The sequence below is a fragment of the Panthera onca genome, chromosome A1, assembly GCF_046562875.1.
Source record: "Panthera onca isolate mPanOnc1 chromosome A1, mPanOnc1 haplotype 2, whole genome shotgun sequence".
Lineage (NCBI taxonomy): Eukaryota > Metazoa > Chordata > Mammalia > Carnivora > Felidae > Panthera > Panthera onca.
Window position 1 is genome coordinate 170,114,480 of NC_138339.1, and position 23,947 is coordinate 170,138,426.

The window sequence follows — 23,947 nt, forward strand, 5'->3', positions numbered from 1 at the left end:
TTTATTTTTGAGAGAGAGAGAGACAGAGCACAAGCAGGGAAGGGGCAGAGAAAGATGGAGACAAAGAATCTGAAGCAGGCCCCAGGCTCTGAGCTGTCAACACAGAGCCCAATGTGGGGTTCAAACCCATGAACCATGAGATCATGACCTGAGCCAAAGTCGGACACAACCGACTGAGACACGCAGGTGTCCCAGTCCTTCACTTCTCTATCTCTAGAGTGAATAACTATCCTGCTTTGCCTGAAACAGGTTTCCTGGAATGTGGGACTTTTGGTGCTAAAACCAGGAATGTCCTGGGAAAGTTGAGATGGTTGGTCCCCTGCCTCCCGGACCACTTAACATTACTTTCTGCCTTACAACCCAAAACATAATATTTGTTTACAGCATCTCCTTTTAGCTTCTCACCATGCACTTGGGCAAGTAAAGTCAATTTCTAATGATGCCAATAAATATTTCAAAATAACACTTCAGGGCACCTGGGGGCTCATTTGGTTAAGCGTCCAACTCTATTTCAGCTCAGATCATGATCTCATGGTTTGTGAGTTTGAGCCCCACATCCAGCTCTGGGCTGATGGCTCAGGGCCTGGAGCCTGCCTTGGCTTCTGTGTCTCCCCTCTCTCTGCTCCTCCCGCACTCATGCTCTGTCTCTGTCTCTCTCTCTCTCAAAAATAAGTAAACATTAAAAAAATTTTTTTAACTAATCAATCTGATTCATCATATTAACATACTTAAGAAGAAAAGCCACATGATCACAACAGATACTGAAAAAACATTTTATAAATTCAAATCCATTCTTTTTTTTTAAGTTTATTTTACTTATTTTGAGAGAGAGAGAGAGAGAGAGAGAGAGAAAGAGCGCGTGCACGCGCAGGGGAGGGGCAGAGAGAGAGGGATACAGATAATCCCAAGCAGGCTCCACACTGTCAGCACAGAGCCCGACATGGGGCTCAATCCCATAAACCATGAGATCATGACCTGAGCCGAAATCAAGAACCAGATGCTCAACTAACTGAGCCACCTGGGCACCCCAACTCAAATTCTTGATCAAAATTCTAAGCAGGGGTGACCAGCAAAATTGCAGAGAAAGGAACTTCAAAAACCTAATCCTCTACAATAACAATGAGAATATTGGCAGTCAGAATGAACTTTTTTAGAATTCTAGACATTAACCAAAGGCCTGCAGCAATCTGGGAGCATTTATTCAAGAAACACGGATGAATCTCAGTAAGAACAGCAAACCATGTGGGTTTTTGTTGTTGTTGTTTTTTTAACTTACCCACTCCCTCTCCCCAGTTCGGTGGTAGCCTTAAAAACCAACAGTCATAATCCTTGTGAAAACCAGCAGCCTGGCAGCCACTGGAGGGGACAGGGTAGGGTGGGAGGTCTTTGAAAGCACCACACACAGAGAACTGCCACCTGGTAGCTCCCTGGAAGACTCCATTTGCAGGGCTCACCTGGCTTAGAGCCTGAACAGTGGGAACAGCATTCTCCCTGAGGGCGTTTGTCAAAACAATCAGAAGCAATTATTTAATATCATCGCTACCTGAGATCCTGGATAACAGGGCAAACGACAGGCTAACCAAAAAGCTTAAAAGGAAAAGCTGGAGCCAAGAATATACAATGGAGAAACAACAGTCTCTTCAATAAATAGTGTTGGGGAAACTGGATAGCTACATGCACAAGAATACAGACCACTATATTACACCATACACAAAAATTAACTCAAAATGGATTAAAAACTAGAATGTAAGACCTGAAACCATAAAACTCCTAGAAGAAACATAAGCAGTAAAGTCCTTGACATCAGTCTTAGCAATGTCTTTGTGGATCTGACTTCAAAGGCAAGAAAAACAAAAGTAAAAGTAAACAAATGGGACCTCATCAAAGTAAAAAGCTTCTGTACAGCAAAAGAAATTAACAGGAAAATGAAAAGTCAACCCACTGAATGGGAGAAAATATTTGCAAACCACATATCCAATAAGGGGTGAATATCCAAAATATACAAAAGGAATTCATACAACTCAACAACAACCTGATTATGAAATGGGGAGAGGATCTGAATAGACATTTCTCCAAAGAATACATAGAGATGGCCAACAGGCAAATGAAAAAGATGCTCAACATCACTAATTATTAGGGATATGCAAATAAAAACCAAAATAAGATATTACCTAACCCCTGTAAAAATGGCTATTACCAAAAAGACAAAAAATAACAAGTGTTGGAGAGGGTGTAGAGAAAAGGGAACCCTCACATACTGCTGGTGGGATTGTAAACTGGAGCAGCCACTATGTAAAACAATTTGGAGTTTCCTCAAAAAATTAAGAACAGAACTACCCTATGATCCAACTCTTCTACCTCCAGGTAATAGGAAAACTTTCACTAAAAAGATATATGCACTCCTGTTTATTGTTATGTTCACTGCAGTACTGTTTACAATAGCCAATACACGGAAACAAAATGTCCATCAACAGATGAATGGATAAAGATGTGGTATATTTATACAATGAAATACTACTCAGCCACAAAAAAGAATGAAATCTTGCCATCTGCAACATGTTTGGATCTTGAGGGTATTCAAGCAAAATAAGTCAGATGGAGAAGAGCAAATACCATACAAATACCATATGATGTTACATGTAGAATCTTAAAAAAAAAAAAAAAAAAAAAAAAAGAAATGAACAAACAAAATAAAAATAATCTCAGATACAGAGAACAGACTAATGGTTACCAGAGGGTTAACAGGGTTGGGGGCCTGGTGGGCAAAATGGGTAAAGAGGGTCAACAGTATGGTGAAGGATGGTAACTAGACTTGTGGTGGTAATCACTTTGTAGTGTATGCAGATGTTAAATTATAAAACTGTACACCTGGGCACCTGGCTGGCCTAGTCGGCAGAACACGCAACTCTTAATCTCGAGGTTGTGGGTTCAAGCCCCATGCTGGGTGTACCGATGACTTAAAAATAAAATCTTAAACAAAGCTGTATACCTGTATACCTTAAATAAAGCTTTCATGAAAAAGCTGGAAAATGAGATATCCATCAACTTTGAAAAGCTCTGACCTTTTCCTGGGCTTCTGAAAGGCCACAAACAGGGAGGAGCCAAGATGGTGGAACAGCATGGAAGTTATCTTTGTGTCTTGCGTCCATGAAATACAGCCAGACCAACACTAAACCATCCTGCACACCAGGAAAACTGATGTGAGGATTAACACAACAATCTGCACAACCTGAACCACAGAATTCAGCAGGTACGCAGCGCAGAGAGGTGAACTGGGGGAGAGAAAAGCTGTGGAGGGCAGGGAGCTGTTTTTGCGTGGGGAGACAGGATGAGGGTGGGGGGGGGAGAATACGGGGAAAAGCACCCCCCCCCCCCCCCCGAAAGCAGCTGGAGAGAAAGTGGAAAAGTGGAAACAGCCGCAGGGACTGAACTAAAAAGGGAGAAAGGAGAGGGTTTGAAAGGCCACACACACGTGTAGGGCTATTGCTAGCAGACCCACCTTATAAGAAATACTAAAGAGGGGCACCTGGGTGGTCAGTCTGACTCCTGATTTAGGCTCGGGTCATGATCTCACGGTTTGTGAGTTTGAGCCCTGCATGGGGCTCTGCACTGACAGTGCGGAGCCTGCTTGGGATTGTCTCTCTGCCCCTACCCCACTTGCTCTCTCTCTCTCTCAAAATAAATAAATAAACTTAAAAGAATTTTAAAGACATACTAAAGAGAGTTCTTCAGGCTGAAAGTAAGTGATCCCAGACAGATCAAATCCATACACACACATACACAGATAGTAATAAAGTAATTAAGAATAAATGCATATTCCTGCTTTCTTCTCTTGTCTAATTTAAAAAGCAACTATATAAAAGAATATTATATAATTGTGTTGTCAGGCCAGTAACATATAGAAATGTAGTATATTTACCAATAACAACACAAAGGAGGTGAGAACAAAGATGTACTGTGTTAAAAAATGGCACAACTCATTGGTGGTGACTAGATGGTGACTCAACTCTATAGGAACAAATGAAAACCAGAACTAGTAAATAAGAAAGTAAGTATAACAAATACTATAAAATGTGTGTGTTGTGTGTGTGTGTGAACTTGTGGCTCCTTCTCTAAGTTTCTTTAAAAGACATAAAATTGGGGTGCTTGGCTGGTTCAGTCAGTAGAGCATGCGACCCTTTACCTCAGGGTCATGAGCTCAAGCCCCACATTGGGCATGGAGCTTTCTTTGAAAATTAACCAATTAAGGGACGCCTGGGTGGCTCAGTCAGTCGAGCATCCGACTTTGGCTCAGATCATGATCTCACAGTTCGTGGGTTCAAGCCCTGTGTGGGGCTCTGTACTGACAGCTCAGAGCCTGGAACTTGCTTCAGATTCTGTGTCTCCCTCTCTCTCTGCCCACCCCTACTCAAGCTCTCTCACTCTCAAACATAAAACATTTAAAAAGTTTTTTTAATTAATTAAAAGACATAAAATAAGTAAAACTACAACAATGTATACTGGGTTTGTAACATATAAATATAATATGTGGGGCACCTGGGTGGTGTTGGTTGAGTGTCTAACTTTGGCTCAGGTCATGATCTTGCAGTCGGTGAGTTTGGACCCCGTATCAGGCTCTGTGCAGATAGCTCAGAGCCTGGAGCCTGCTTCAGATTCTGTGTCTCCCTCTCTCTCTGCCCCCCTCCACTCACTCTCTCTCTCTCTCTCTCTCTCAAAAATAAATAAAAAACACTAAAAAAAAAAAAAAAAAGAAAAAATAAATAAATATAATATGTATAACTATAATACCACAAAAAAGAAGAAAAGGAAATAGAACTATATAGCAGTAACATTTCTCTTCTGGAATTTAGTATAAATCAAAAGTAGATTCTTACAAGTTAATATGTATATGGTGATATACTTATGATGGAATATTAGCCAGCCATAAAAAGGAATGCAGTTCTCATACATACAACATGAATGATTCTTGAAAACATTATGCAAAGTGAGATAAGCCAGAAACAAAAGAATGTAAATTATGTGATCCCACTTACATATCTAAAATAAGCAAATTCAGAAACACAGAAAGTAGACTAGGGACTACCAGGTGAGAGAGAAGGAATTATTGCTTCATGAGTACAGAGTTTCTGTTTGGAGTGAGGAAAAAAATGTGGATAGTGGTAATGGTTGCACAACAGTGTGAATGTGGCAATGCCACTAAACTGTATACTTAGAATGGTTAAAATGACAAAGCTTATGTTACATGTATTTTATTTTACCACAATTCTTTTCAAAAATGTACATGGTAAGCCCTAGAGTAACCGCTAAAAAATCTCTTTAAAAACAGTATTAAAAAAAAACTGTGTCAACTATACTCCAATTTAAAAAGTAAAAGAGTAGTTAAAAATCATTAAAGAAATTTAAAATATTAAAACATTACAAAGTATTCACTTAGTGCAAAAGAAAGCAGTAAAGAAGGAATAGAGAAACAAAAAAGTCATGAGATACACAGAAACCAATACCAATAAACACACTACAGGGGCGCCTGGGTGGCTCACTGGGTTAAGCAACCAACTCTTGATTTTGGCCTAGGTCGTGAGATCAAGCTCTGTGCCAGGCTCCATGCTGAGCATAGAGCCTGCTTAAGATTTTCTCTCTCCTTCTTCCTCTGCCTCTCCCCCACTCACACCTGCATTCTCCCCCCCCCCCCCCACAAAACACACACACACACACAGAGTACAAAAAAGGAAAACTACAGACCAATATCTCTCATGAACAAAGATAGAAAACCCCTAACAAAATATCTGCAAATCAAATCCAAAAATGTATAAAAAGAATTATACACCATGACCAAATAGGATATTCCAGAGATACAAAGCTGGTTCAACATCCAAAAATCAATTAATGTAATCTGCCACATTGACAGGCTAAACAAGGAAAACCATATCAATTGATGCAGAAAAAGAACCTGATAAAATCCAACACCCATTCACAATAAAAAACAAAAAGTATCAGCAAATGGGGAATAAAAGACATCTACAAAATACATACAGCTTATATCGTAATTAATGATGGGAAACTGGATGCTTTCCCTAAGATTGGGAACAAGGCAAGAATACCACCTCTCATCACTCTTATTTGACATCTTATTAGAGCCACTAGCTAATGCAATAAAACAAGAAAAGGAAATAAAAAGGCACACATCTTGAGAAAGAAGAAATAAAAATGTCTTTGAGGGGTGCCTGGGTGGCTCAGTTGGTTAAGTGTCTGACTCTTGGTTTCAGCTCAGGTCATGATCTCACAGTTTGTAGGTTCAAGCCCTGCATCAGGCTCCACACCTGGCACAGTGGAGCCTGCTTGGGAGTCTCTCTTTCTCCCACTCACGCTGTCTCTCTCTTAAAATTAATTAATTTTTTAAAAAGTTTTTGAGAACTACATGATCGTCTATGTACAAAATCCCAAATAACTCACAAAAAATAATTCATGTAAATTATAAGTGATTATGACAAGGCTGCAGGATACAAAATTAATATTTAAAAGATAATTGCTTTCCTATAAACTAGCAATGAAGAATTGGAATTTGAAATTTAAAACATGATACCATTTGCAACAGCACCCAAAGAATGAAATATTCAGGTATAAATCTAACAACACATGTAGAAGACCTGTATGCAGAGAACTATAAAACCCTGATGAAAGAAATCAAGAACATTTAAATAAATGGGGAAATAGTCCATATTCATGGATTGAAGACTCAGTATTGTTAAGATGTCAATTCTTCCCAATTTAATCTATAGATTCAATGCAGTTCCAATCGTATCTCAGCAAGCTATTTTGTGGATATCAGCAAACTGATTCTAAAGTTTATACAGAAAGGCAAAGACTCAGAATAGTGAACATAATATGAAAGAAAACTGAAGTTGGAGGACTGATGCTACCCAACTTCAAGACTTACTATAAAGTTACAGTAATAAAGACAGCCAATAGTATTGGCAAAAGAACAGACACACAGGTCAATATAACAAAATTAAGAGTCCAGAAACAGACCCACACAAATAGGGCCAACTGACCTTTGACAAAGGAGCAAAAGCAATTTAATGGAGAAAGGACAATTTTTTCAGCAAATGGGATGGAACAATTGGATCAACATCCAAAAAAATTAGACAAACACCTTCTACTTATAAAAACTAACTTAAAATGGATCACAGGCCCAAGTATAAAACAAAATACTGTAGAACTTTTAGAAGGAAATACAGGAGAAAATCTATGTGACTCTGGATTTGGCAATGAGTTTTTAAAAATAACAGCAAAAGCATGATCCACGAAAGAAAAAGTAAGCATGATTTCATTAAAATAAAAAAACTTCTGCTTTGTCAAAGATACCATTAGAGAATGAAAAGACAAGTCACAGACTGGGAGAAAATATTTGCCAAACATATATCTTTTATAAGACTTATATCTAAACTATGCAACAAATACTTAAAACTCAACAATAAGAAAACAATCTAAGAAGTAGGCAGAAGATCAGAATACACACCTCACCAAAAAAAGACACACAGATGGCGGGGCGCCTGGGTGGCGCAGTCGGTTGAGCGTCCGACTTCAGCCAGGTCACGATCTCGCGGTCCGTGAGTTCGAGCCCCGCGTCGGGCCCTGGGCTGATGGCTCGGAGCCTGGAGCCTGTTTCCGATTCTGTGTCTCCCTCTCTCACTGCCCCTCCCCCGTTCATGCTCTGTCTCTCTCTGTCCCAAAAATAAATAAAAAACGTTGAAAAAAAAAAAAAAAAAAAAAAAAAAGATACACAGATGGCAAATAAATATATGACAAGATGTCCAACATCATCTGACATCAGGGAATTTCAAGTTAAAACAAATGAACATTAAACCAACAACAGATACCACTACGCACCTGTTAGCATGACTAAACCAGTTTTTTCAACTGACAATACTAAATGCTGGCAAGGATGTACAGCATCCTTCCATTGATGATTGGAATGCAAAATGGTACAGGCACTTTGGAAGATAGTTTGTAGTTTCTTACAAAGCTACCATACAATCATATTCCTAGGTATTCACCCAATTAATTTGAAAACTTATACCCAGAGAAAATCTGCACGAGAATGTTTATAGTAGCTTTATTAAACCTTTATAGAACTAAAATGTCCTTCAATAGGTGAACAGATAGACTGTGAAACATCTCTACAATGGAATATTCAGCAGTAAAAGAAAATGAGTTAAGAAGCCATGAAAAAGACATGGGAGGAACCTTAATGCACATTGCTAAGTGAAAGAATGCAGTCTAACGGGACTGCATACTATGTAATTCCAATTCTATGACATTCTGGAAAAGGCAAAACTATAGAGACAGGAATATGATCAGGAGTTTGGGAGAAGCCAGGATGGACAAACAGGTGAAGCACAGGGGGATTTTCAGGGAAATAAAACAATTCTGTATATAATACTCTTATGGTAGATACATGATATTATGCATTTGTCAAAATCCACAGAATTTCATAGCAAAAAGAACAAACCTTAATATATGCAATTAAAAAAAATTCATGTGGGAGGTAGGAAATAATGCAGATTATGACAAGGGACTCTCAAACTGTATTGCAAATGTATGAAACAACCTCACTGAAGGGGATGGGAGAAATAGGCCCTGAACTAAGTAACTATGGAAATGAGTGGCACCTGTAAGACTAAAGGAAAAGGAACTGCACACAAGTACCGTACTTAGTTGACAGTTCTATCCCCCAGAGTATGGCCTAACAATTCAAATACTGCTGCATGGGTATGCTAAAACTGAACAATTAAGTAACTGGATGGTGGATGGTGGATGATGGGAGCCAGGTTTCTAACTGTTGTAGTGAAAATTTATTAATCAAGCAAAGGGGAGGAGGCTAGAATGATCCATGTGGTAATGGATTACAATTGGAGGCAGTATGAACTCAGGTTTAGGTTAATATAGATACAGTGGTTTTATACAGAAATATTCGGGGGCATCTGGCTCAGTCGGTAGAGCACGTAACTCTTGATCTCAGGTTGGTGAGTTCTAGCCCCACCTTGGGTGTAGAGCCTATTTTAAAAATATATATATTTATAGATGAAGGTATATATATATATGGGTTACTATTCACACTTTTTTTTTTTTTTAATTTTCTCTGTCGGCGGAGAGGGCTTAAAAGACAGTCGAACCAATAGCATCCCTAGGAGTGGAGAGTTACGCTCCCCGAGACTGAGGGCAGGTATTTACATAAATTGAGCAGTGGCTACAAGAAGCAGCAGGGCCAGAGGCAGGGTGGAAAACGAGGCATCAAGGACAGCACTTGCATGGTCCCCGCCTAGCAGCAATGGTCCTGACACTCTAAAAACAGAAGGAAAAAGCCACCAGAAGCAGGTCTACCGGCCTGAAGCTTAAATGCAACCTAACTAGAAATTAAGGCATCTCTAGGCAGACCTTTCTAAGCTGACGTTTAGCACCTTTACTTCTCCCAATTGTGTGTGTTCTGAAGATGTGGAAACAGAGGATTTAACCCAGGGAGCAGGCTCCCTGAAGCACCCAGCACGAAAGCCTGCTGCCATGGCCTTCGTAGGATGTGTGTGTGGAGAATGAGCCCAGGTGCTGAAGATGGCAAAGAGCACCTTGAGAGGAGCCCCAAGTGCCTTAGAAATAGGTGACTGCGTGTGGTCACTGGACCACATTACTGAAGGAAAAGGGGGCCTTCTGGAAGGGCCTGGGTGTTACCGCCTTGGCAGCCATCTCTGGTTCCAGGGGTGAACCCCTGAGCCCAGGGCCACATACCAGGCTCAGGTCTAGGAAAGGGGAAGGCGGGATGTACAAGACGGGGTAGGGCCTGGCGCGGGACACACTGGAGAGTCAGGAAGCAGGGAGCAAGCAAATGCAAGAAGTTCCAGACCAAGAGCCACAGGCTTGGTTTCTAAACCAAACTCTGCCATTCTCTGCTTGGCGTCACGTAGCCTCTCCAAGCCTCAGTTTCCTCGTTCTGACTTCTTCACATGGTGGTCAGGGAGCCATATAAGTGAACGTGTGCGCATGTAGTTGGCAACTGCTAGCCCAGCGGCTATCCAAGGGCGGTCCCAGCACACCCGAGAGTTCCCGACCCCCTTCGACACGGTCTGAGAGGTCTTCCCTTTTCCAACTGGCACCTCCGTGAGCCCGGAACTGCTTTGTAAACCTCCTCCAAATCAGCGGAGAGGAGACTCCAGCTGTCCTCTATTAAACCAAAGAGACTTTCGAAAATCTAAAACCACACCACTCTTTCACTACATATGAGTGTGTTAAAATGCAACGGGTGTGTTATTCGTAAATGAAGATTTTTTTTAACTTGTTTTAATTCCTCACGCCGCAAAAAATTACTAGATACAAGCAAGAGCTCGTCGGGGTCCTCAATAGTTTTTCGGCGCGTAAAGGGGTCCTGAGACCAGTTTGGGAACCGCTGTGCTGAACCAACAAGCGAAGGGTGTTCTCCCTCAGCAGGCGAGCCGCCTCGCGGACGCTGATTCCAGGACCCCTTTTATCAAACAGCACACGTTCGCGGTTTCCACTTGTGGGGGAGGCGGGGGGCTGGTTTTGTGTTCTGGGGCTGCTAATCGAATGTTTGTACCCATTTTCCCGGCCCCCAAGCAATGACCCTCCCACAGGGAGGCACGCGGAGGACGGGCGACCCTCGCTGGGCGTCGGCGACCTTGGCAGAGGTCGAGCCGGCGCGCGAGAGGGGCAAGGTGCTCCCGGCCGGCGGGGGTTCCCGGCAGAAACTGGGGAGGCCGGCCCGGGTGGCGGGGGACCAGGGACCTGCACTCACAGCCTCGGCAGCGCCGCCGCCGCCGTTCCGCGTGGCGCTCTCCACAGCAGACGCAGCGCCATCTTCCTGACGCGCGCGCCCCGCCTCAGACAGGTCCTTCCTCATCTCGCCACGCCCCGTGGCCACGCCCCCCACGTGGCCCCGCCCCACAAGCCCAGCCCAGCCCCACCTCGTCCCCGCAAGTCACGCCCCGCTGCCTGGAGCACCTGTTCCCGCCCCTAACCAGGGATGTCTGAGAGCTCAGAACCTTCTTGTCCGCTATCATGGCGGGCAGAGCAGAGGCACGGAATGGATGGCCACTTCTTCAGAGGTTTTCTGGTGACTCCATCCAGTTACTTCTCTTCGTGCTTCTGCGGTTTTAAGGCGACTTTTGCGTTTTCCCAGCCAGAACAGGCCAATTTTCAGAGGGATTCATTGTTTTTGTTGTTAGAAGTACTGCCTAATGTGAGCCTCACCATGTGCATGCCTTAATTAACAGTTAATCCATCATGGGATACATATGCCTGCAATAGGATCAGAATAGATACGGGCAACTTTCTGGGTCAGAGAAATGCTTCTGAAGTAGGACAGCAAACACAACTCTTCACTCTAACTCCTTCCTGCCAGATTGCATTACTTTCAGCAAATACAACTCCTGCCGCTTCACAGTTGGGGGACTAAGGTATTAACACAGGCTTTACTAGCTGTGCTAAACTTTACTAGTTCAGAACTTTACTTGGTTCAGCAAGTGGTTCCCAGACTGTACTAGACTTTAGGCAAGTTATTTAAGTTCTCCGTGCTTCAGTTTCCTCCTCTATAAGATGGGAATATAAATATACTCACCTCATAGGGCTGTTATAAGGATAAATTGAGTTAATATATATAAAGAGCTTAAAGCCTTGCTGGCCCAGAGCAGGTGCTCAGTAGCATTAATTACTTCTCCTTATTACCATTATTACATCAATTCTCTTCTTAAAGCCCTTTGGTGGCTTCCAATAGGAAGCATTTAGAATAAAACCCAAATTCATCACCACAACTCTGAAGGCCTTACAGGATCTGACCTCTGCCTATCTCTCCACCTTACTTCAGCCCCATGTTCTTCTTTCCACTTTTTTTAAGTTCACTAAGCCATTTCCCACTTTAGGGCCCTTACCTACCATGCATGTTGCTCCTTACCTACCAGAACACTCACAGCTACACCTTCTTGTCCTCTGGGACATTTAGACTACTTGCCCCCTGCTCAAAGAGGCCTGCACTGACTGCCCAAACTAGAGTGTCCTCCCAATCTATTCCACTGGCACAGCAACCTGACGGTTTCCATCGCAGCCCATATCACAATTTTTATGGGTTTGTGAATTCTTTCTTTTTCTTAATATATTTTTTTAAAGTTTATCTATTTTGAGAGAGAGAGAGAGAGAGTGCAAGTGGGGAAGGGGCAGAGAGAGAGGGAGAGAATCCCAAGCAGGCTCCATGCTGTCAGTGCAGAGCCCTATTCTGGGCTCAGTCCCACAAACTGTGAGGCCATGACCTGAGCCCAAACCAAGAATCAGATGCTTAACTAAGCCCCCCAGGCTCTCCATGAATTTACTTTCTTATTGTTGCCTTTCCCTCAGTGGTTCTCAAGGTGGGAGGGAACTTCTGCCCACTGATCAAAGGGAGGGGGGGCTTGTATTATTGTCCTTTAGGGGACAGTGCTAGGGTCATGTGGGAAGTCCCCTCTTAGAAAAGCCACTAGTGCTCTAGTTTAAAAAACATCATCTTTAGGAATAGACTGTGAGCTCTTTGAGATCAGGGACCTGGTTATCTTGTCAGTGCTGTCTGCCCCCAGCACCCGGGTTAGTGACTTGTAACCAGTAGGTATTTAATAAATGTGAAGATGTTCCACCAGCTTCATTATAATTCCAAGAACTGCTATATGAGTAGTTCTCCTTATTAAAATGCCCCGGGCCTTGTGGCCTTTTAAGTAAAGTAGGACCTCCCACAAGAGGTGATTCAATTTCTTTCAGATTCTGCTTGAAGAAATTGTAGCTATGCCCATTCTCACCAGGACTTCTGTGGTTTTGTTGAGCTTCTTCATGAGATTACTAACTCATAGGTTTCAAGAGCTGTTTTCTAATTTTTGTGTATTTTATTTACTTTATTTTATTTTTTAAAAATTTTTTTAACGTTTATTTATTTTTGAGACAGAGAGAGACAGAGCATGAACGGGGGAGGGGCAGAGAGAGAGGGAGACACAGAATCGGAAGCAGGCTCCAGGCTCCGAGCCATCAGCCCAGAGCCCGACGCGGGGCTCGAACTCACAGACCGAGAGATCGTGACCTGAGCTGAAGTCGGACGCTTAACCGACTGAGCCACCCAGGCGCCCCAATTTTTGTGTATTTTAAAATAAGGCTTTATTAATTTCCTATATTTCTGGATATAATAGAGAAAAGGATCCAGCGTTCCTCCTTTGAGGTAGTTAAATCTGTTTTTATTCACAGCCTCTAAAACAAAAATAAAAGAACATGTTTATCCCCAAGGACATTTAAAAATATGAAATTTAGGGGCGCCTGGGTGGCGCAGTCGGTTAAGCGTCCGACTTCAGCCAGGTCACGATCTCGCGGTCCGTGAGTTCGAGCCCCGCGTCAGGCTCTGGGCTGATGGCTCGGAGCCTGGAGCCTGTTTCCGATTCTGTGTCTCCCTCTCTCTCTGCCCCTCCCCCGTTCATGCTCTGTCTCTCTCTGTCCCAAAAATAAATAAAAAACGTTGAAAAAAAAATAAAAATAAAAATATGAAATTTAGGAAAGACATATTATCCTATTTAATTAAGCAATCTGGTAGGGTAAGAACCTTGCAGAGATCTGAGAAAGAAGGATAGGGGCCAGAGACATTACCTCTAGAGCGTAATAAGCTTGGGGGTGGCAATGGGGGACACTAAAATAATGAACCAATACTGATAATTATTGAAGCCAAGTGATGGGTACACGAGGTGGGAATGGGATTTGTTACACATTCCTCAACTTTGTGTATGTTGGAAAATATTCTTAACAAAAAATTAAAACAAAAATCAATTGAACTAATGCTTAGCATGGAAGGAGCCAAAGGCAACTTTACCTGAAGCCAGTGGAGGTTAAGCCTCAGGGTTCCTGACTTAAATGGGCCCTTTCTAGGTCATTTGTGTTTGTAAAGTGTATAAAAATGAAATTTTAACTACCATTAGTCAAGGTGCTTTCTCTTTGTACTCCAACTTTCCCTCTCTCAAGCTTCTTTTGTGTTCAGTGGTGTTGAAATGGCTGCAGCATTTTCATATTTATTTATTTATTTATGTATTTAGTTAAGTAATCTCTGCACCCAACATGGGGCTTGAACTCATAACCCGGAGATCAAGAGTCACATGTTCTACTGACTGAGGCAGCTAAGCACCCCTGTGCGTGCAGCATTTTGAAGGTCCAGCTAAGGGTAAGTTGGGCCGGGATATATTTGGTTTAGATTTAGTAGACTATGTTTATGTGATTTTTTTTTAATATTTTATTTTTAAGTAATCTCTACACTCAACATAGGGCTCAAACTTACAACTCAGAGATCAAGAGTCGCATGCTTTACCGACTGAGCCAGCCAAATGCCCCTGTATTTATGTGATTTGCAAGCACTTCCGTGTTTAGTTATTACTAGCTGTCCTGGTTTAGGAATGCTTTCTAGGAATATTACTGTCCAATGTGCTGCCTCACACATGTAGACATGCAATGGTCAGAGGTCATATCCCAGTAAGAATAGGCCCCTAAGGCACCTGGCACCAGAAGTATGTGGGTAGTAGAAGAGAAAATTTGCAATGTATGAAGCCAGAGACAATCGTGGATAAATTTTAAGTCACCAGATATGTACAATTGCAAAGAGAAGGATTGGTTCTTATCTGTATCTGGTCAACATGGAAACTCTCCCGTCTGGGACATGCTCTTTTTTTTTTTTTTTTTTAATGTTTATTTATTCTTGAGAGATAGAAACAGAGCATGAGCAGGGGAGGGGCAGAGAGACAGGGAGGCACAGAACCCAAAGCAGGTTCCAGGCTCTGAGCGGTCAGCACAGAGCCTGATGTGGGGCTCAAACCCGTGGACATAAAATCATGACCTGAGCCAAAGCCACCCAAGTGCCCCTGGGATACACTCTCATGGCATTTTAGTGGCCTTCACACTTTGACACAGCTCAGCTGGAACCACTTCTCCCTGAATTTCCTTGCCTGTGTAGTTCCAGGTTGAGATTGTTCACAAGAGACATCTGGAGGGTGGAACTGAAGCGGCAGGTCAGTGTGGGGTACCAGGCACTCTGGCCATATGCATGCCTGTTGATCTGTGGGCTCACCCTGTTGATATGGGGCTGTCAGTGTTTATTTCCTCCTGTTTGGGACTATTTACAGATCTCATTACTTTACCTTTATATCCACCCAGTTTTTCAACTCAAACAAATTTAAACATTTATTGAATGATTCCTGACTTCAAGAAGCTATCTTTATAAAATGTACAAGCATGTTACAGCAGGGATGAACCTGAGGACATCATGTTAAAAGAAGTAAGGCAGGGGGCGCCTGGGTGGCTCAGTCAGTTAAGCGTCCGACTTCGGCTCAGGTCATGATTTCACGGTATGTGAGTTCGAGCCCCGTGTCGGGCTCTGTGCTGACTGCTCAGAGCCTGGAGCCTGTTTCAGATTCTGTGTCTCCCTCTCTCTCTGACCCTCCCCTGTTCATGCTCTCTCTCTGTCTCAAAAATAAATAAATGTTAAAAAAACATTAAAAAAAAAAAAAGAAGTAAGGCAGGCACACAAACACAAAAATACTGTATGATTCCACTTCTGTGAGTTTCCTAGAGTAATCAGAGTCAGAGACAGAGAATGAGGGTTGCCAGGAGCTGGGAGGAAGTGGGGATGAGGATTACTGTTTAATGGGTACAGAATTTCCATTCTATAAGATGAAAAAAGTTCTGGAGATGGATGGTGGTGATGATTGCACAACAATGTGAATATACTTACCATTACTGAACTGTACACTTAACATACTTAAAATTTTTGTTATGTATATTTTACCACAATAAGAAAAAAGATTTTAAAAAGAAGCTATTCACTCTAGTAAAAGAGGCAGACAGATAATTGGGAAAAATGGGTGGGTCCTGAGATCTCCTGGTGATATGGGGAAAGGAATACAGAAGCAGAAAGAATCCTGGGGGGCGCCTGGGGAGTTTCAGTCAGTTGAGCGCTTGATTTCGACTCAGGTCATGATCCCAGGGTTGTGGAATCGAGCTGCACCTTGGGACTTTTCACTGAGTGTTTGAGTCTGTTTGGGATTGCCCTTCTTTGTTTCTCTCTCTCTCTCTCTCTCTCTCTCTCTCTCTCAATCTCTCTCTCACTCTTCCCGCCCCCCCCCCCGCCCTTCTTCCCTGCTTGTGTGCACTCTCTCTCTCTCAAATAAAAAATAATAAATAAAAATAAATAAAAGAAAAGAAAGACTCCTGGAATCCCCTCTGCTTGAAAGGGGCAGGGCAACCAGGGGACTTTGCAGAAAGGGGATAGGCAGCTCGGACTGCTAGTGAATCTAAAAATGCACTGCCTTTTAGGGAAAGGTGCTGCCTGGGGCCAGGCTGTAATCTACCTCAGTGCCCAAGTCTCAACTAATGTTACCCGAAAAAATACAGGTGTCCTAAATAGAAGTGCATTACATTGTTACCACTTGGTCTTGTAATTATCATGAAACTCAAATACCTCTCCCTGTTAATCTTAGAAATATTGGGCTTTTGTATTGGCTCAACTACACCTCTGGCAAATTGTCACACCCCAGGAGATACTGGGGTGAAAATAACTAATCAACCCATGATTTACTGTAACTATTTAAAGCTTAAATAACTTAAATAACCATTTGAAGCAGTAATGATTAGGAAAATGAAGCTACATTATTCTTTTGTTATAAACAGCAAAGTCTCTGTGTCATATCCATTTTTCCCATCCTTTTGGTGTCTGGCCGATATAGGTTATTTTCACCAACACGGAGTCTCAAAGGCTGAAGGGCAGTGTCACAGATTTAAGACTTCAGAATGCTGCACTTAGAAAGAGGCATATTAGAAGTTCTGTGGAATGATTTTTCAACAGTGGCATAGATAGAACTACACTCTGAGATCATCCATCCCTCCTGCTGCTCTGATACAAAACCCTCCCAGCCTCACCTCCTGACAGCCACTGCCTTTGATAACATGATAACTATGTCTGGCTTTCTTGGGGAGAGAGGAGGAGACTCTCAAATTTAGGCCAAATGCAGAATAACTAACGACCACATTGTGGACCTTCTGAGCCTTATCTTCCTCTTTATGAACTGAGAAAGTTAAACTAGCTGACCTCTAAAATTCCTTCTGGCTCCCAAACACTGATTATATAATTAAAATCCTTCACCAATCTCAGCCGCCAAAACTGTGCAGCAGCTCCCCCTAGTGTCCGCAGGTGGAGGTTTCCCCCACGCCCACTGGCTGCTCTCCAGTCCCTTCCACTGATTCACTCTTCCTTTCTTCTACAGCCCTTATCCATTTTCCAAATTACTACATGATGAGCTTATTTATGATGTCTTTATTGAATGCAAACCCCATAAGGACAGGGATTTTTGCCTGTTTTGTTCTCTAATGTGTCTTGGCACACACCAAATGTTTAAAACTCATTTGCTAAACGCAAAGTGTTGAATCTGAGGCATCCTCTGACAAAATTATTCCTTACATAATTCCTTGTTACTTTAATTCACCTTGTATGTTAATTATCTTGCCCCCCCCCCCAGTTTCTGTTTATTTTTTTTAATATTTTATCTTTAAATAATCTCTCTACAACCAATGTGGGGCTCAAACTCACAACCCCAAGATCAAGAGTTGCATACTGCACCAACTGAGCCAGCCAGGCTCTTAATTGTCTGTGGTGGACAGAAGAATGCCCTCGCCCCCCCCACCAAGACGTCCACAAGCTAATCCTCAGAACTTTGAATATGTTACTTTGCAGGTGTGATTACAGTAAGGAACTTGAGGTGGGGAGATTATCCTGGATTATCTGGGTGGGCCCAATGGAATCACCAGTCGTTAGGAGAGAGAGGTAAGGGGGTCAGAGTAAGAACAAAGTATGACATGGAATCAAGGCTAGAGTGAGAAGTGCCCCCAAGCCAAGGAATACGGACCTCTCTAGAAGCTGGACAAGGTGAGGAAACCGCTTCTCCCCTCCAGCCTCCAGAGGAAATGCAGTCTTGCATACACCTTGATTTAATCCCCACAAGAGCTATGTCAGACTTCTGACCTCCAGAATTGCAAGATAATAAAGCTGTGTTGTTTTAAGCCACCAAGGTTATGGTAACTTATCACAGCAGCAATAAGAAACTGCTATCACTAGTAAAAGAAACCTGACCAAGAGCACCTGTACATAGAAACTGGTTTTCAAAGAGTGCCTTTAAAGTCAATTGTAAGTCCAAAGTGACACTGTATAGCTCGAAAGACCAGAGACATCTTTTTTGAAACATGGGTATGTAATACTCAAAACACTAAATTTGAATCATATGAACAATAAGGCAAAAAGAAGAAACAGGAAACCAGGGTGTGACCTTCATGAAGCTGTGGGTCCCTACATCTGCCTGGCACCTGTGCCATCTTCGTATGTGGAGTGTGGGAGACTGTGTCACTTTGGCATGCCCATGGCCACCAAGTTCTCTGTTCATATCCCATACTGCATTAAAAACTCCCTGAGTCCTAGGGGCGCCTGAGTGGCTCAGTAGGTTAAGCATCTGACTTCGGCTCAGGTCATGATCTCACAGCTTGTGAGTTCAAGCCCCACATCAGGCTCCAGCTCAGAGCCTGGAACTGCTTTGGATTCTGTCTTCCTCTCTCTCTGCCCCTTCCCCACTTGCACTCTGCCCTTCTCTCTCTCTCTCAAAAATAAATAATAAAACATTACCAAAAAAACAAAAAAGCAAACAAAAAAACACCCTAAGTCCCAGCCTGTGCTGTGCAGAGTGAGGGCCTAGTGACTTGTACAGGTGACAATCTTCACAGCCTCTGTGGACTTGTAACATTGAACCATACAATGAAGGCTGGTTGGCTAAGACCCTCTGGGTTTTGTGGAATAATCTTTAATGCACCAGACAAGAAGATTGTTAACCAGCCTTATTATGGACAATTTCCTATTACCATGGTAGGCCAGGCAGATGATTTGAGGATTATCTGGGTGCTGACAAATCCTCTGGGCCCTGACAATCTCGTTTACAAAAGAATCAAATCTGTTTATTGCTGATAATAGATGGCATGCCCTCAGGTTTGCTTGTAAGTAACATGTGCATTGCTTTTTATTTTTTCTTTTAGCAATAGGAGCCAAACTTGGATTCATCCTGATAAAGTAGGCATTTGGGACTTTATATGATCTAATTGCTCTGAGCTGTTCCTTAATCGCCATTTGCTAAACCTTTGCGCCCCTGCCCACAATGGCCTTGATCCAGGATGGCAAAATGGTCCATCTAACAAATTGGACCCTTTGTTTATAATTGTTCATGTGGCTGAGATTCTCTAGTCACTCTTCTTATTTTTATTTGTCGTTCTAGGATTTAAAACAAAAGGACAAAGCAAATCTTGAACTTGTTGCAATGAAAAGCACAAATCCCTGAATGCAAAGTCCATTTCTTCATTCCCAGCAACAGCTACAGCAGCTAACACTCAGCACGTTCTCCAAACCAGTTGTGGGATTGCCTTGTTCATAAATTCTCATAATTTCCGTCCTCAGATATCTAAATTTTAACAGACTACATTTGGAAACACAAAGAGAGATTAAGTTAAATTAGATCTGTAATTCCTTTTGATTTATAAGAAGTAAAATGCCATCTGCCAAATTCTAAACCTAAACATATTGTCAGTATCTAATCTTATCCATAATAGCACAATAAAGGATTGCTGCACGAGAACATTTTCTAAACATAAGTTAGTATCTCACTTAGCAACATCTGCCTGACCCCTTGGTCTAGTGACAGCTTCTCCATGCTGGATAAGTTGTACACGAAATGCTGATACACAGGCCCAGACTGTCCTGCACACAACATGCTTCTCTAGGGGCGTGTTAGGACCAGCCGGGTGACGAAGGCAGTTGGTGGGATCCAAACTCATCCTTTCCCACTCTGATTTTCTGCCTAATGAAACAATAAAGCTAGCCATGCGATTTCCAGCCTTCAAATAAGCTCCCTCTGGAAGGTTTTGTCATCAGTTTCCTTAAAGTTAAAGGACTTTCAGAATTCCTCAGGCAAGGGGCACCTGGGTGGCTCAGTCGGTTGAGTGTCTGACTCTTGATTTTGGCTCAGGTCATGATCCCAGGGTTATGGGATTGAGCCCTAACATGGCCCCATGTCAGGCCCCACATCGGGCCCTGCACTGAGCATGGAGCCTGCTTAAAATTCTCTCTCTCCCCTCTGCACCTCCCCCTGCCCTTGTGTGAGTGCACACACACTCTCTCAAAATAAATAAACATTAAAAAAATAAAATAACTTTTAAAAATGAAAGAATTCCTCAGGTGAAAAGGCCAGATTGTTAAATAGTTATTCTCTTTTTGGGGGCACCTGGGTGGCTCAGTTGGCTACGCTACCCACTCTTGACTTCTGCTCAGATCATGTACTCAAGGTTGTGAGATCAAGCCCTACATTGGGCTCTGTGCTGGGTGGGGAGCCTGCTTGGAATTCTGTCTCTCCCTCCCTCTCCCTCTGTCCCCCTGACATGTGTACATGTGTGCTCTCTCTCTCTCTTAAATTTTTTTTTAAATGATTTTCTTTTTAAAAAATCCCATTTAGTATTATATAGGCAATAATATATGTTCATTATAGACAAATTGAAACATATGAAAATAAATTAATAGGGGCCTGGAGAGAAAGTTAACACACCAAGGTAATTGTTAGTATTTTGATATCCTCCTTATAGACAGGTTCTTTTTCTTAAAACATTTTATTTTATTTTATTTAAGTTTATTTATTTGGAGAGAGAGAGAGAGAGAGAGAGAGAGCATGAGTGGGAGAGGAGCAGAGAGAGAGGGAAACAATCCAAAGCAGGCTCCAGGCTCTGAGCTGTCAGCACAGAGCCCGACGCGGGGCTTGAACTCATGAATCACAAGATCTGAGCTGAAGCCAGACACTTAACCGACTGAGCCACCCAGGCGCCCCATCCTTATATACATGTTCGTACACATTTTTCGTGCATGTGTGTATGTATCTTTCTCTAGATAGTTATAGATACACACAACTCATTTTTATATTTTTTAAGATCACATATATATAGTTTTGAAACTTGCTTTTTTCCTCTCAGCAAATTACTGAAGCATATATTTAATATTGTAAAACTCCAAATTATTTGGCATTATTCAGACTTTTGTGGAAAAGAAAATAAAACACATGTGTAAAGGTACTAAAGACAAATCCAAAGAAAATCCCTCTGTAAATTGTGAAAATGAGTCAGAATATTAGGAAATTAGTTTCTTCTGGTTCAAACTCTTCTACTCTGGTAAGCTTTGAAAAATGTTTTTCACACCATTATTCTTTTATGGACACAGCTAGGAAATTCTATTGTCATGCAGTCCCAAACTTAAAGTTTGCCAAATCTAGTTTTTTCGTCTTCTTTTTCTTCTTCTTCTTCTTCTTTATTTTTTTATTTTTTTTTATTTTAAGCCTTTTAATTTAACTTATTGACCCCGGTATCTTTGCTATATCCATTGCTAGGATCAAATCATTATACTTTTCAAAAGCATCCCTTTAACCTGAGGTCAAACAAATGTGAAATATGAGGAAGTTATAAATAGACTAAAATCTAGAACAACCATAACCCTGATGTACTTTATCTAAATTTTTATAACTTTGAAGTACACTGAATACAGAAAGAATGCAGAGCTTTTATTTTCCAGCCAGAGAAACCACATACAAAAAAAAAAAAAAAAAAAAAAAAAAAAAAGAATAGAAAAAACTATCTCTTTCTCATTTCTGTAGTCAACCACTTAATCCAAAAAAAGAAAGTGGGGAAGGATTCAAGTTAATCCAACGAAAATAAACTGTTGCCATTGTTTATTGAGAAAATAATTCCTGGGGATTTTTCCCCCCAAAGAACTGGGAAAAAAAAAAAAAGATCATAAAGAAGATCTCTGGCTTAGTGTATTTCCTAGAGGAAAAATTGTTTAACATTTGTTTATTTTATAAACACTACCAATAACGAGTGGACCCATAAAACTCCCCCCTCTTTTTTGTGTGGTGGGAAAGAAGTGGCAAGCTAAGTTTGGCCTGCAGTTGGAATATGGTTTGCTGTCTGGGATTGCCCAATATTGTCCAGCTTCTAGAAGATTCCCAAAGTCCATGAATTGTATCCCAAATGAATAGCCCAAAGGCGGGGGGGGGGGGGGGGGGGGGGGAGTTGGGTTGGATGAATGGAGTGAATCCAGACAATAGGAGACTTTGAAATCCAGGTAGTGGAGTTTGGATTGACCCTCTTAATGGTAGACTGCGTTGATGACTCCAATTCTTCCACAGCCTTCAATCAGCTCAGTATGCACAGAGTGTTCCCCTTGCCCCTTGACTTTGAGCTTGACCCTGTGTCTGTTGAAGCTCCAGGCCTTCAGAGGCCTCCCATGTTTCTGGTGGCCCTTTGCACCGTTGCCATCACTGTCAGAAGAGCAGACCCTGGCAAAACACACTGTCATGTGGGCAAGGAGAGACCCATGGAGCCGGGCTGCCCCTCAGACCTGCAGGGAGAAACAAAGCTGCCCCAGCCCAGATTGGCCGAACCTCAACAGACGCATACACACTTGCCAATAATAAATATCCTTTTTGTTTTTTTAAGCCCCTGAATTTATTGTGCTGTGCTGCATTATTGTGATACAAATTGAAACACATCTTAAGCAAAAAGAATAATAATACATTTTCTTTAAAAATACAACCCTTATGGGGCGCCTGGGTGGCTCAGTCGGTTAAGTGTCTGACTTCAGCTCAGGTCATGATCTCACGGTTTGTGGGTTCCAGCCCCACGTCGGGCTCTGTGCTGACAGCTCGGAGCCTGGAGCCTACTTCAGATTCTGCGTCTCCCTCTCCCTCTGCCCCTCCCCTGCTCATGCTCTGTCTGTCTCTCAAAAATAAATATTTAAAAATAAAATAAAATAAAATAAAATAAAATAAAATAAAATAAAATAAAATAAAAATAAAACTACAACTCTTATTGTACTTTAGGGAGTTTAATGTGTGGCTGTACACAGGCTGAACTGAGGTAAGGAACAGATAGTACAGCGGTTCAGAGGTCAGATGATCAGCCCACGAACAGGTGTGTTGACAATGGGTACCAGAAGGAACAGAAAGAGGGAGGAGATTGACAAAGGGTAAAAGAAAAGGTTGAATCAATGGGAAAGGAAGCAGATTTTCACAGCTAGGAGACCCAGGAAATGGCAGTAGTTTTTGGAGACTTTGAACTTTGAACATGATTATAGGAAAAATGATGAGCTTACTTTGTGCCATGGCAGGTTTGAAGTAACAATAGCATGATCAAATGGCAGTGTGACATAGAGGAAAGTGAGCCAGCTTTAACATCGACAGAGCTGCTTACTAATTCTGCCTTGGCTTCTTTCAAGTGAGGTGGACTCTGTGGGTGTTCAGTCTGCCCAGTAACTTTCCTTTTGAGAATACCCCTCTGCTAGTTAGTGGGGTTGTCATTCACATGACCATTTTCTCTGCCACCATGATTGATTCAGTATAGGGCACGTGGCCCAATCGGAGTCCTTGGGGGTGGGGGGAAAGGAGGTGTGGCAAGGAATTTTAGCGACTAAGGGATCTCCTCTCCTGATATCCCATGCAGTAAGGATACTGAAAGCTTGACAGTATCACCATCCAAGCTACTTTGGGGAGAGAGACTGCTCGAGAACACAAGCAACAGAGAAAAGCAGTAAGAAACTGAGAAAGAGAGAGGGAGAGAGAGAGCCCTAATGATATTGTTTGAACACTTAGATCTAATAAAGCCATTCATTAGGCTTCAGGTGTATGGACACATTTCCAGCTAGTGTGTATATATTTTCTAAATTAATGTTGTTTGAGCTCAGTTTTTGGTTCTTGGAGCCGAGTCTTAATTCAGCAGCTAGTCAAGAAATAGTAGCTAACAGGCACATGGCTGGCTCAGTTGGTGGAGAATGTGACAC

At 42.1% G+C, this 23,947-nt stretch overlaps 1 protein-coding gene across 9 annotated transcripts in view; it reads right to left on the minus strand.

Annotated features, from left to right (window-relative positions):
* Positions 1-10,913, minus strand: part of CLYBL (citramalyl-CoA lyase) — a 264,498-nt gene extending 253,585 nt beyond the window's left edge. For all 9 annotated transcript variants that reach the window (XM_060636775.3, XM_078432244.2, XM_060636774.3 and 6 more), the window contains exon 1: positions 10,802-10,913. In XM_060636775.3, coding sequence (XP_060492758.1) covers positions 10,802-10,863 — 62 coding nt within the window. In that variant the 5' untranslated portion in view covers positions 10,864-10,913. The remainder of the gene's footprint in view (positions 1-10,801) is intronic.
* Positions 10,914-23,947: the final 13,034 nt, after the last annotated feature.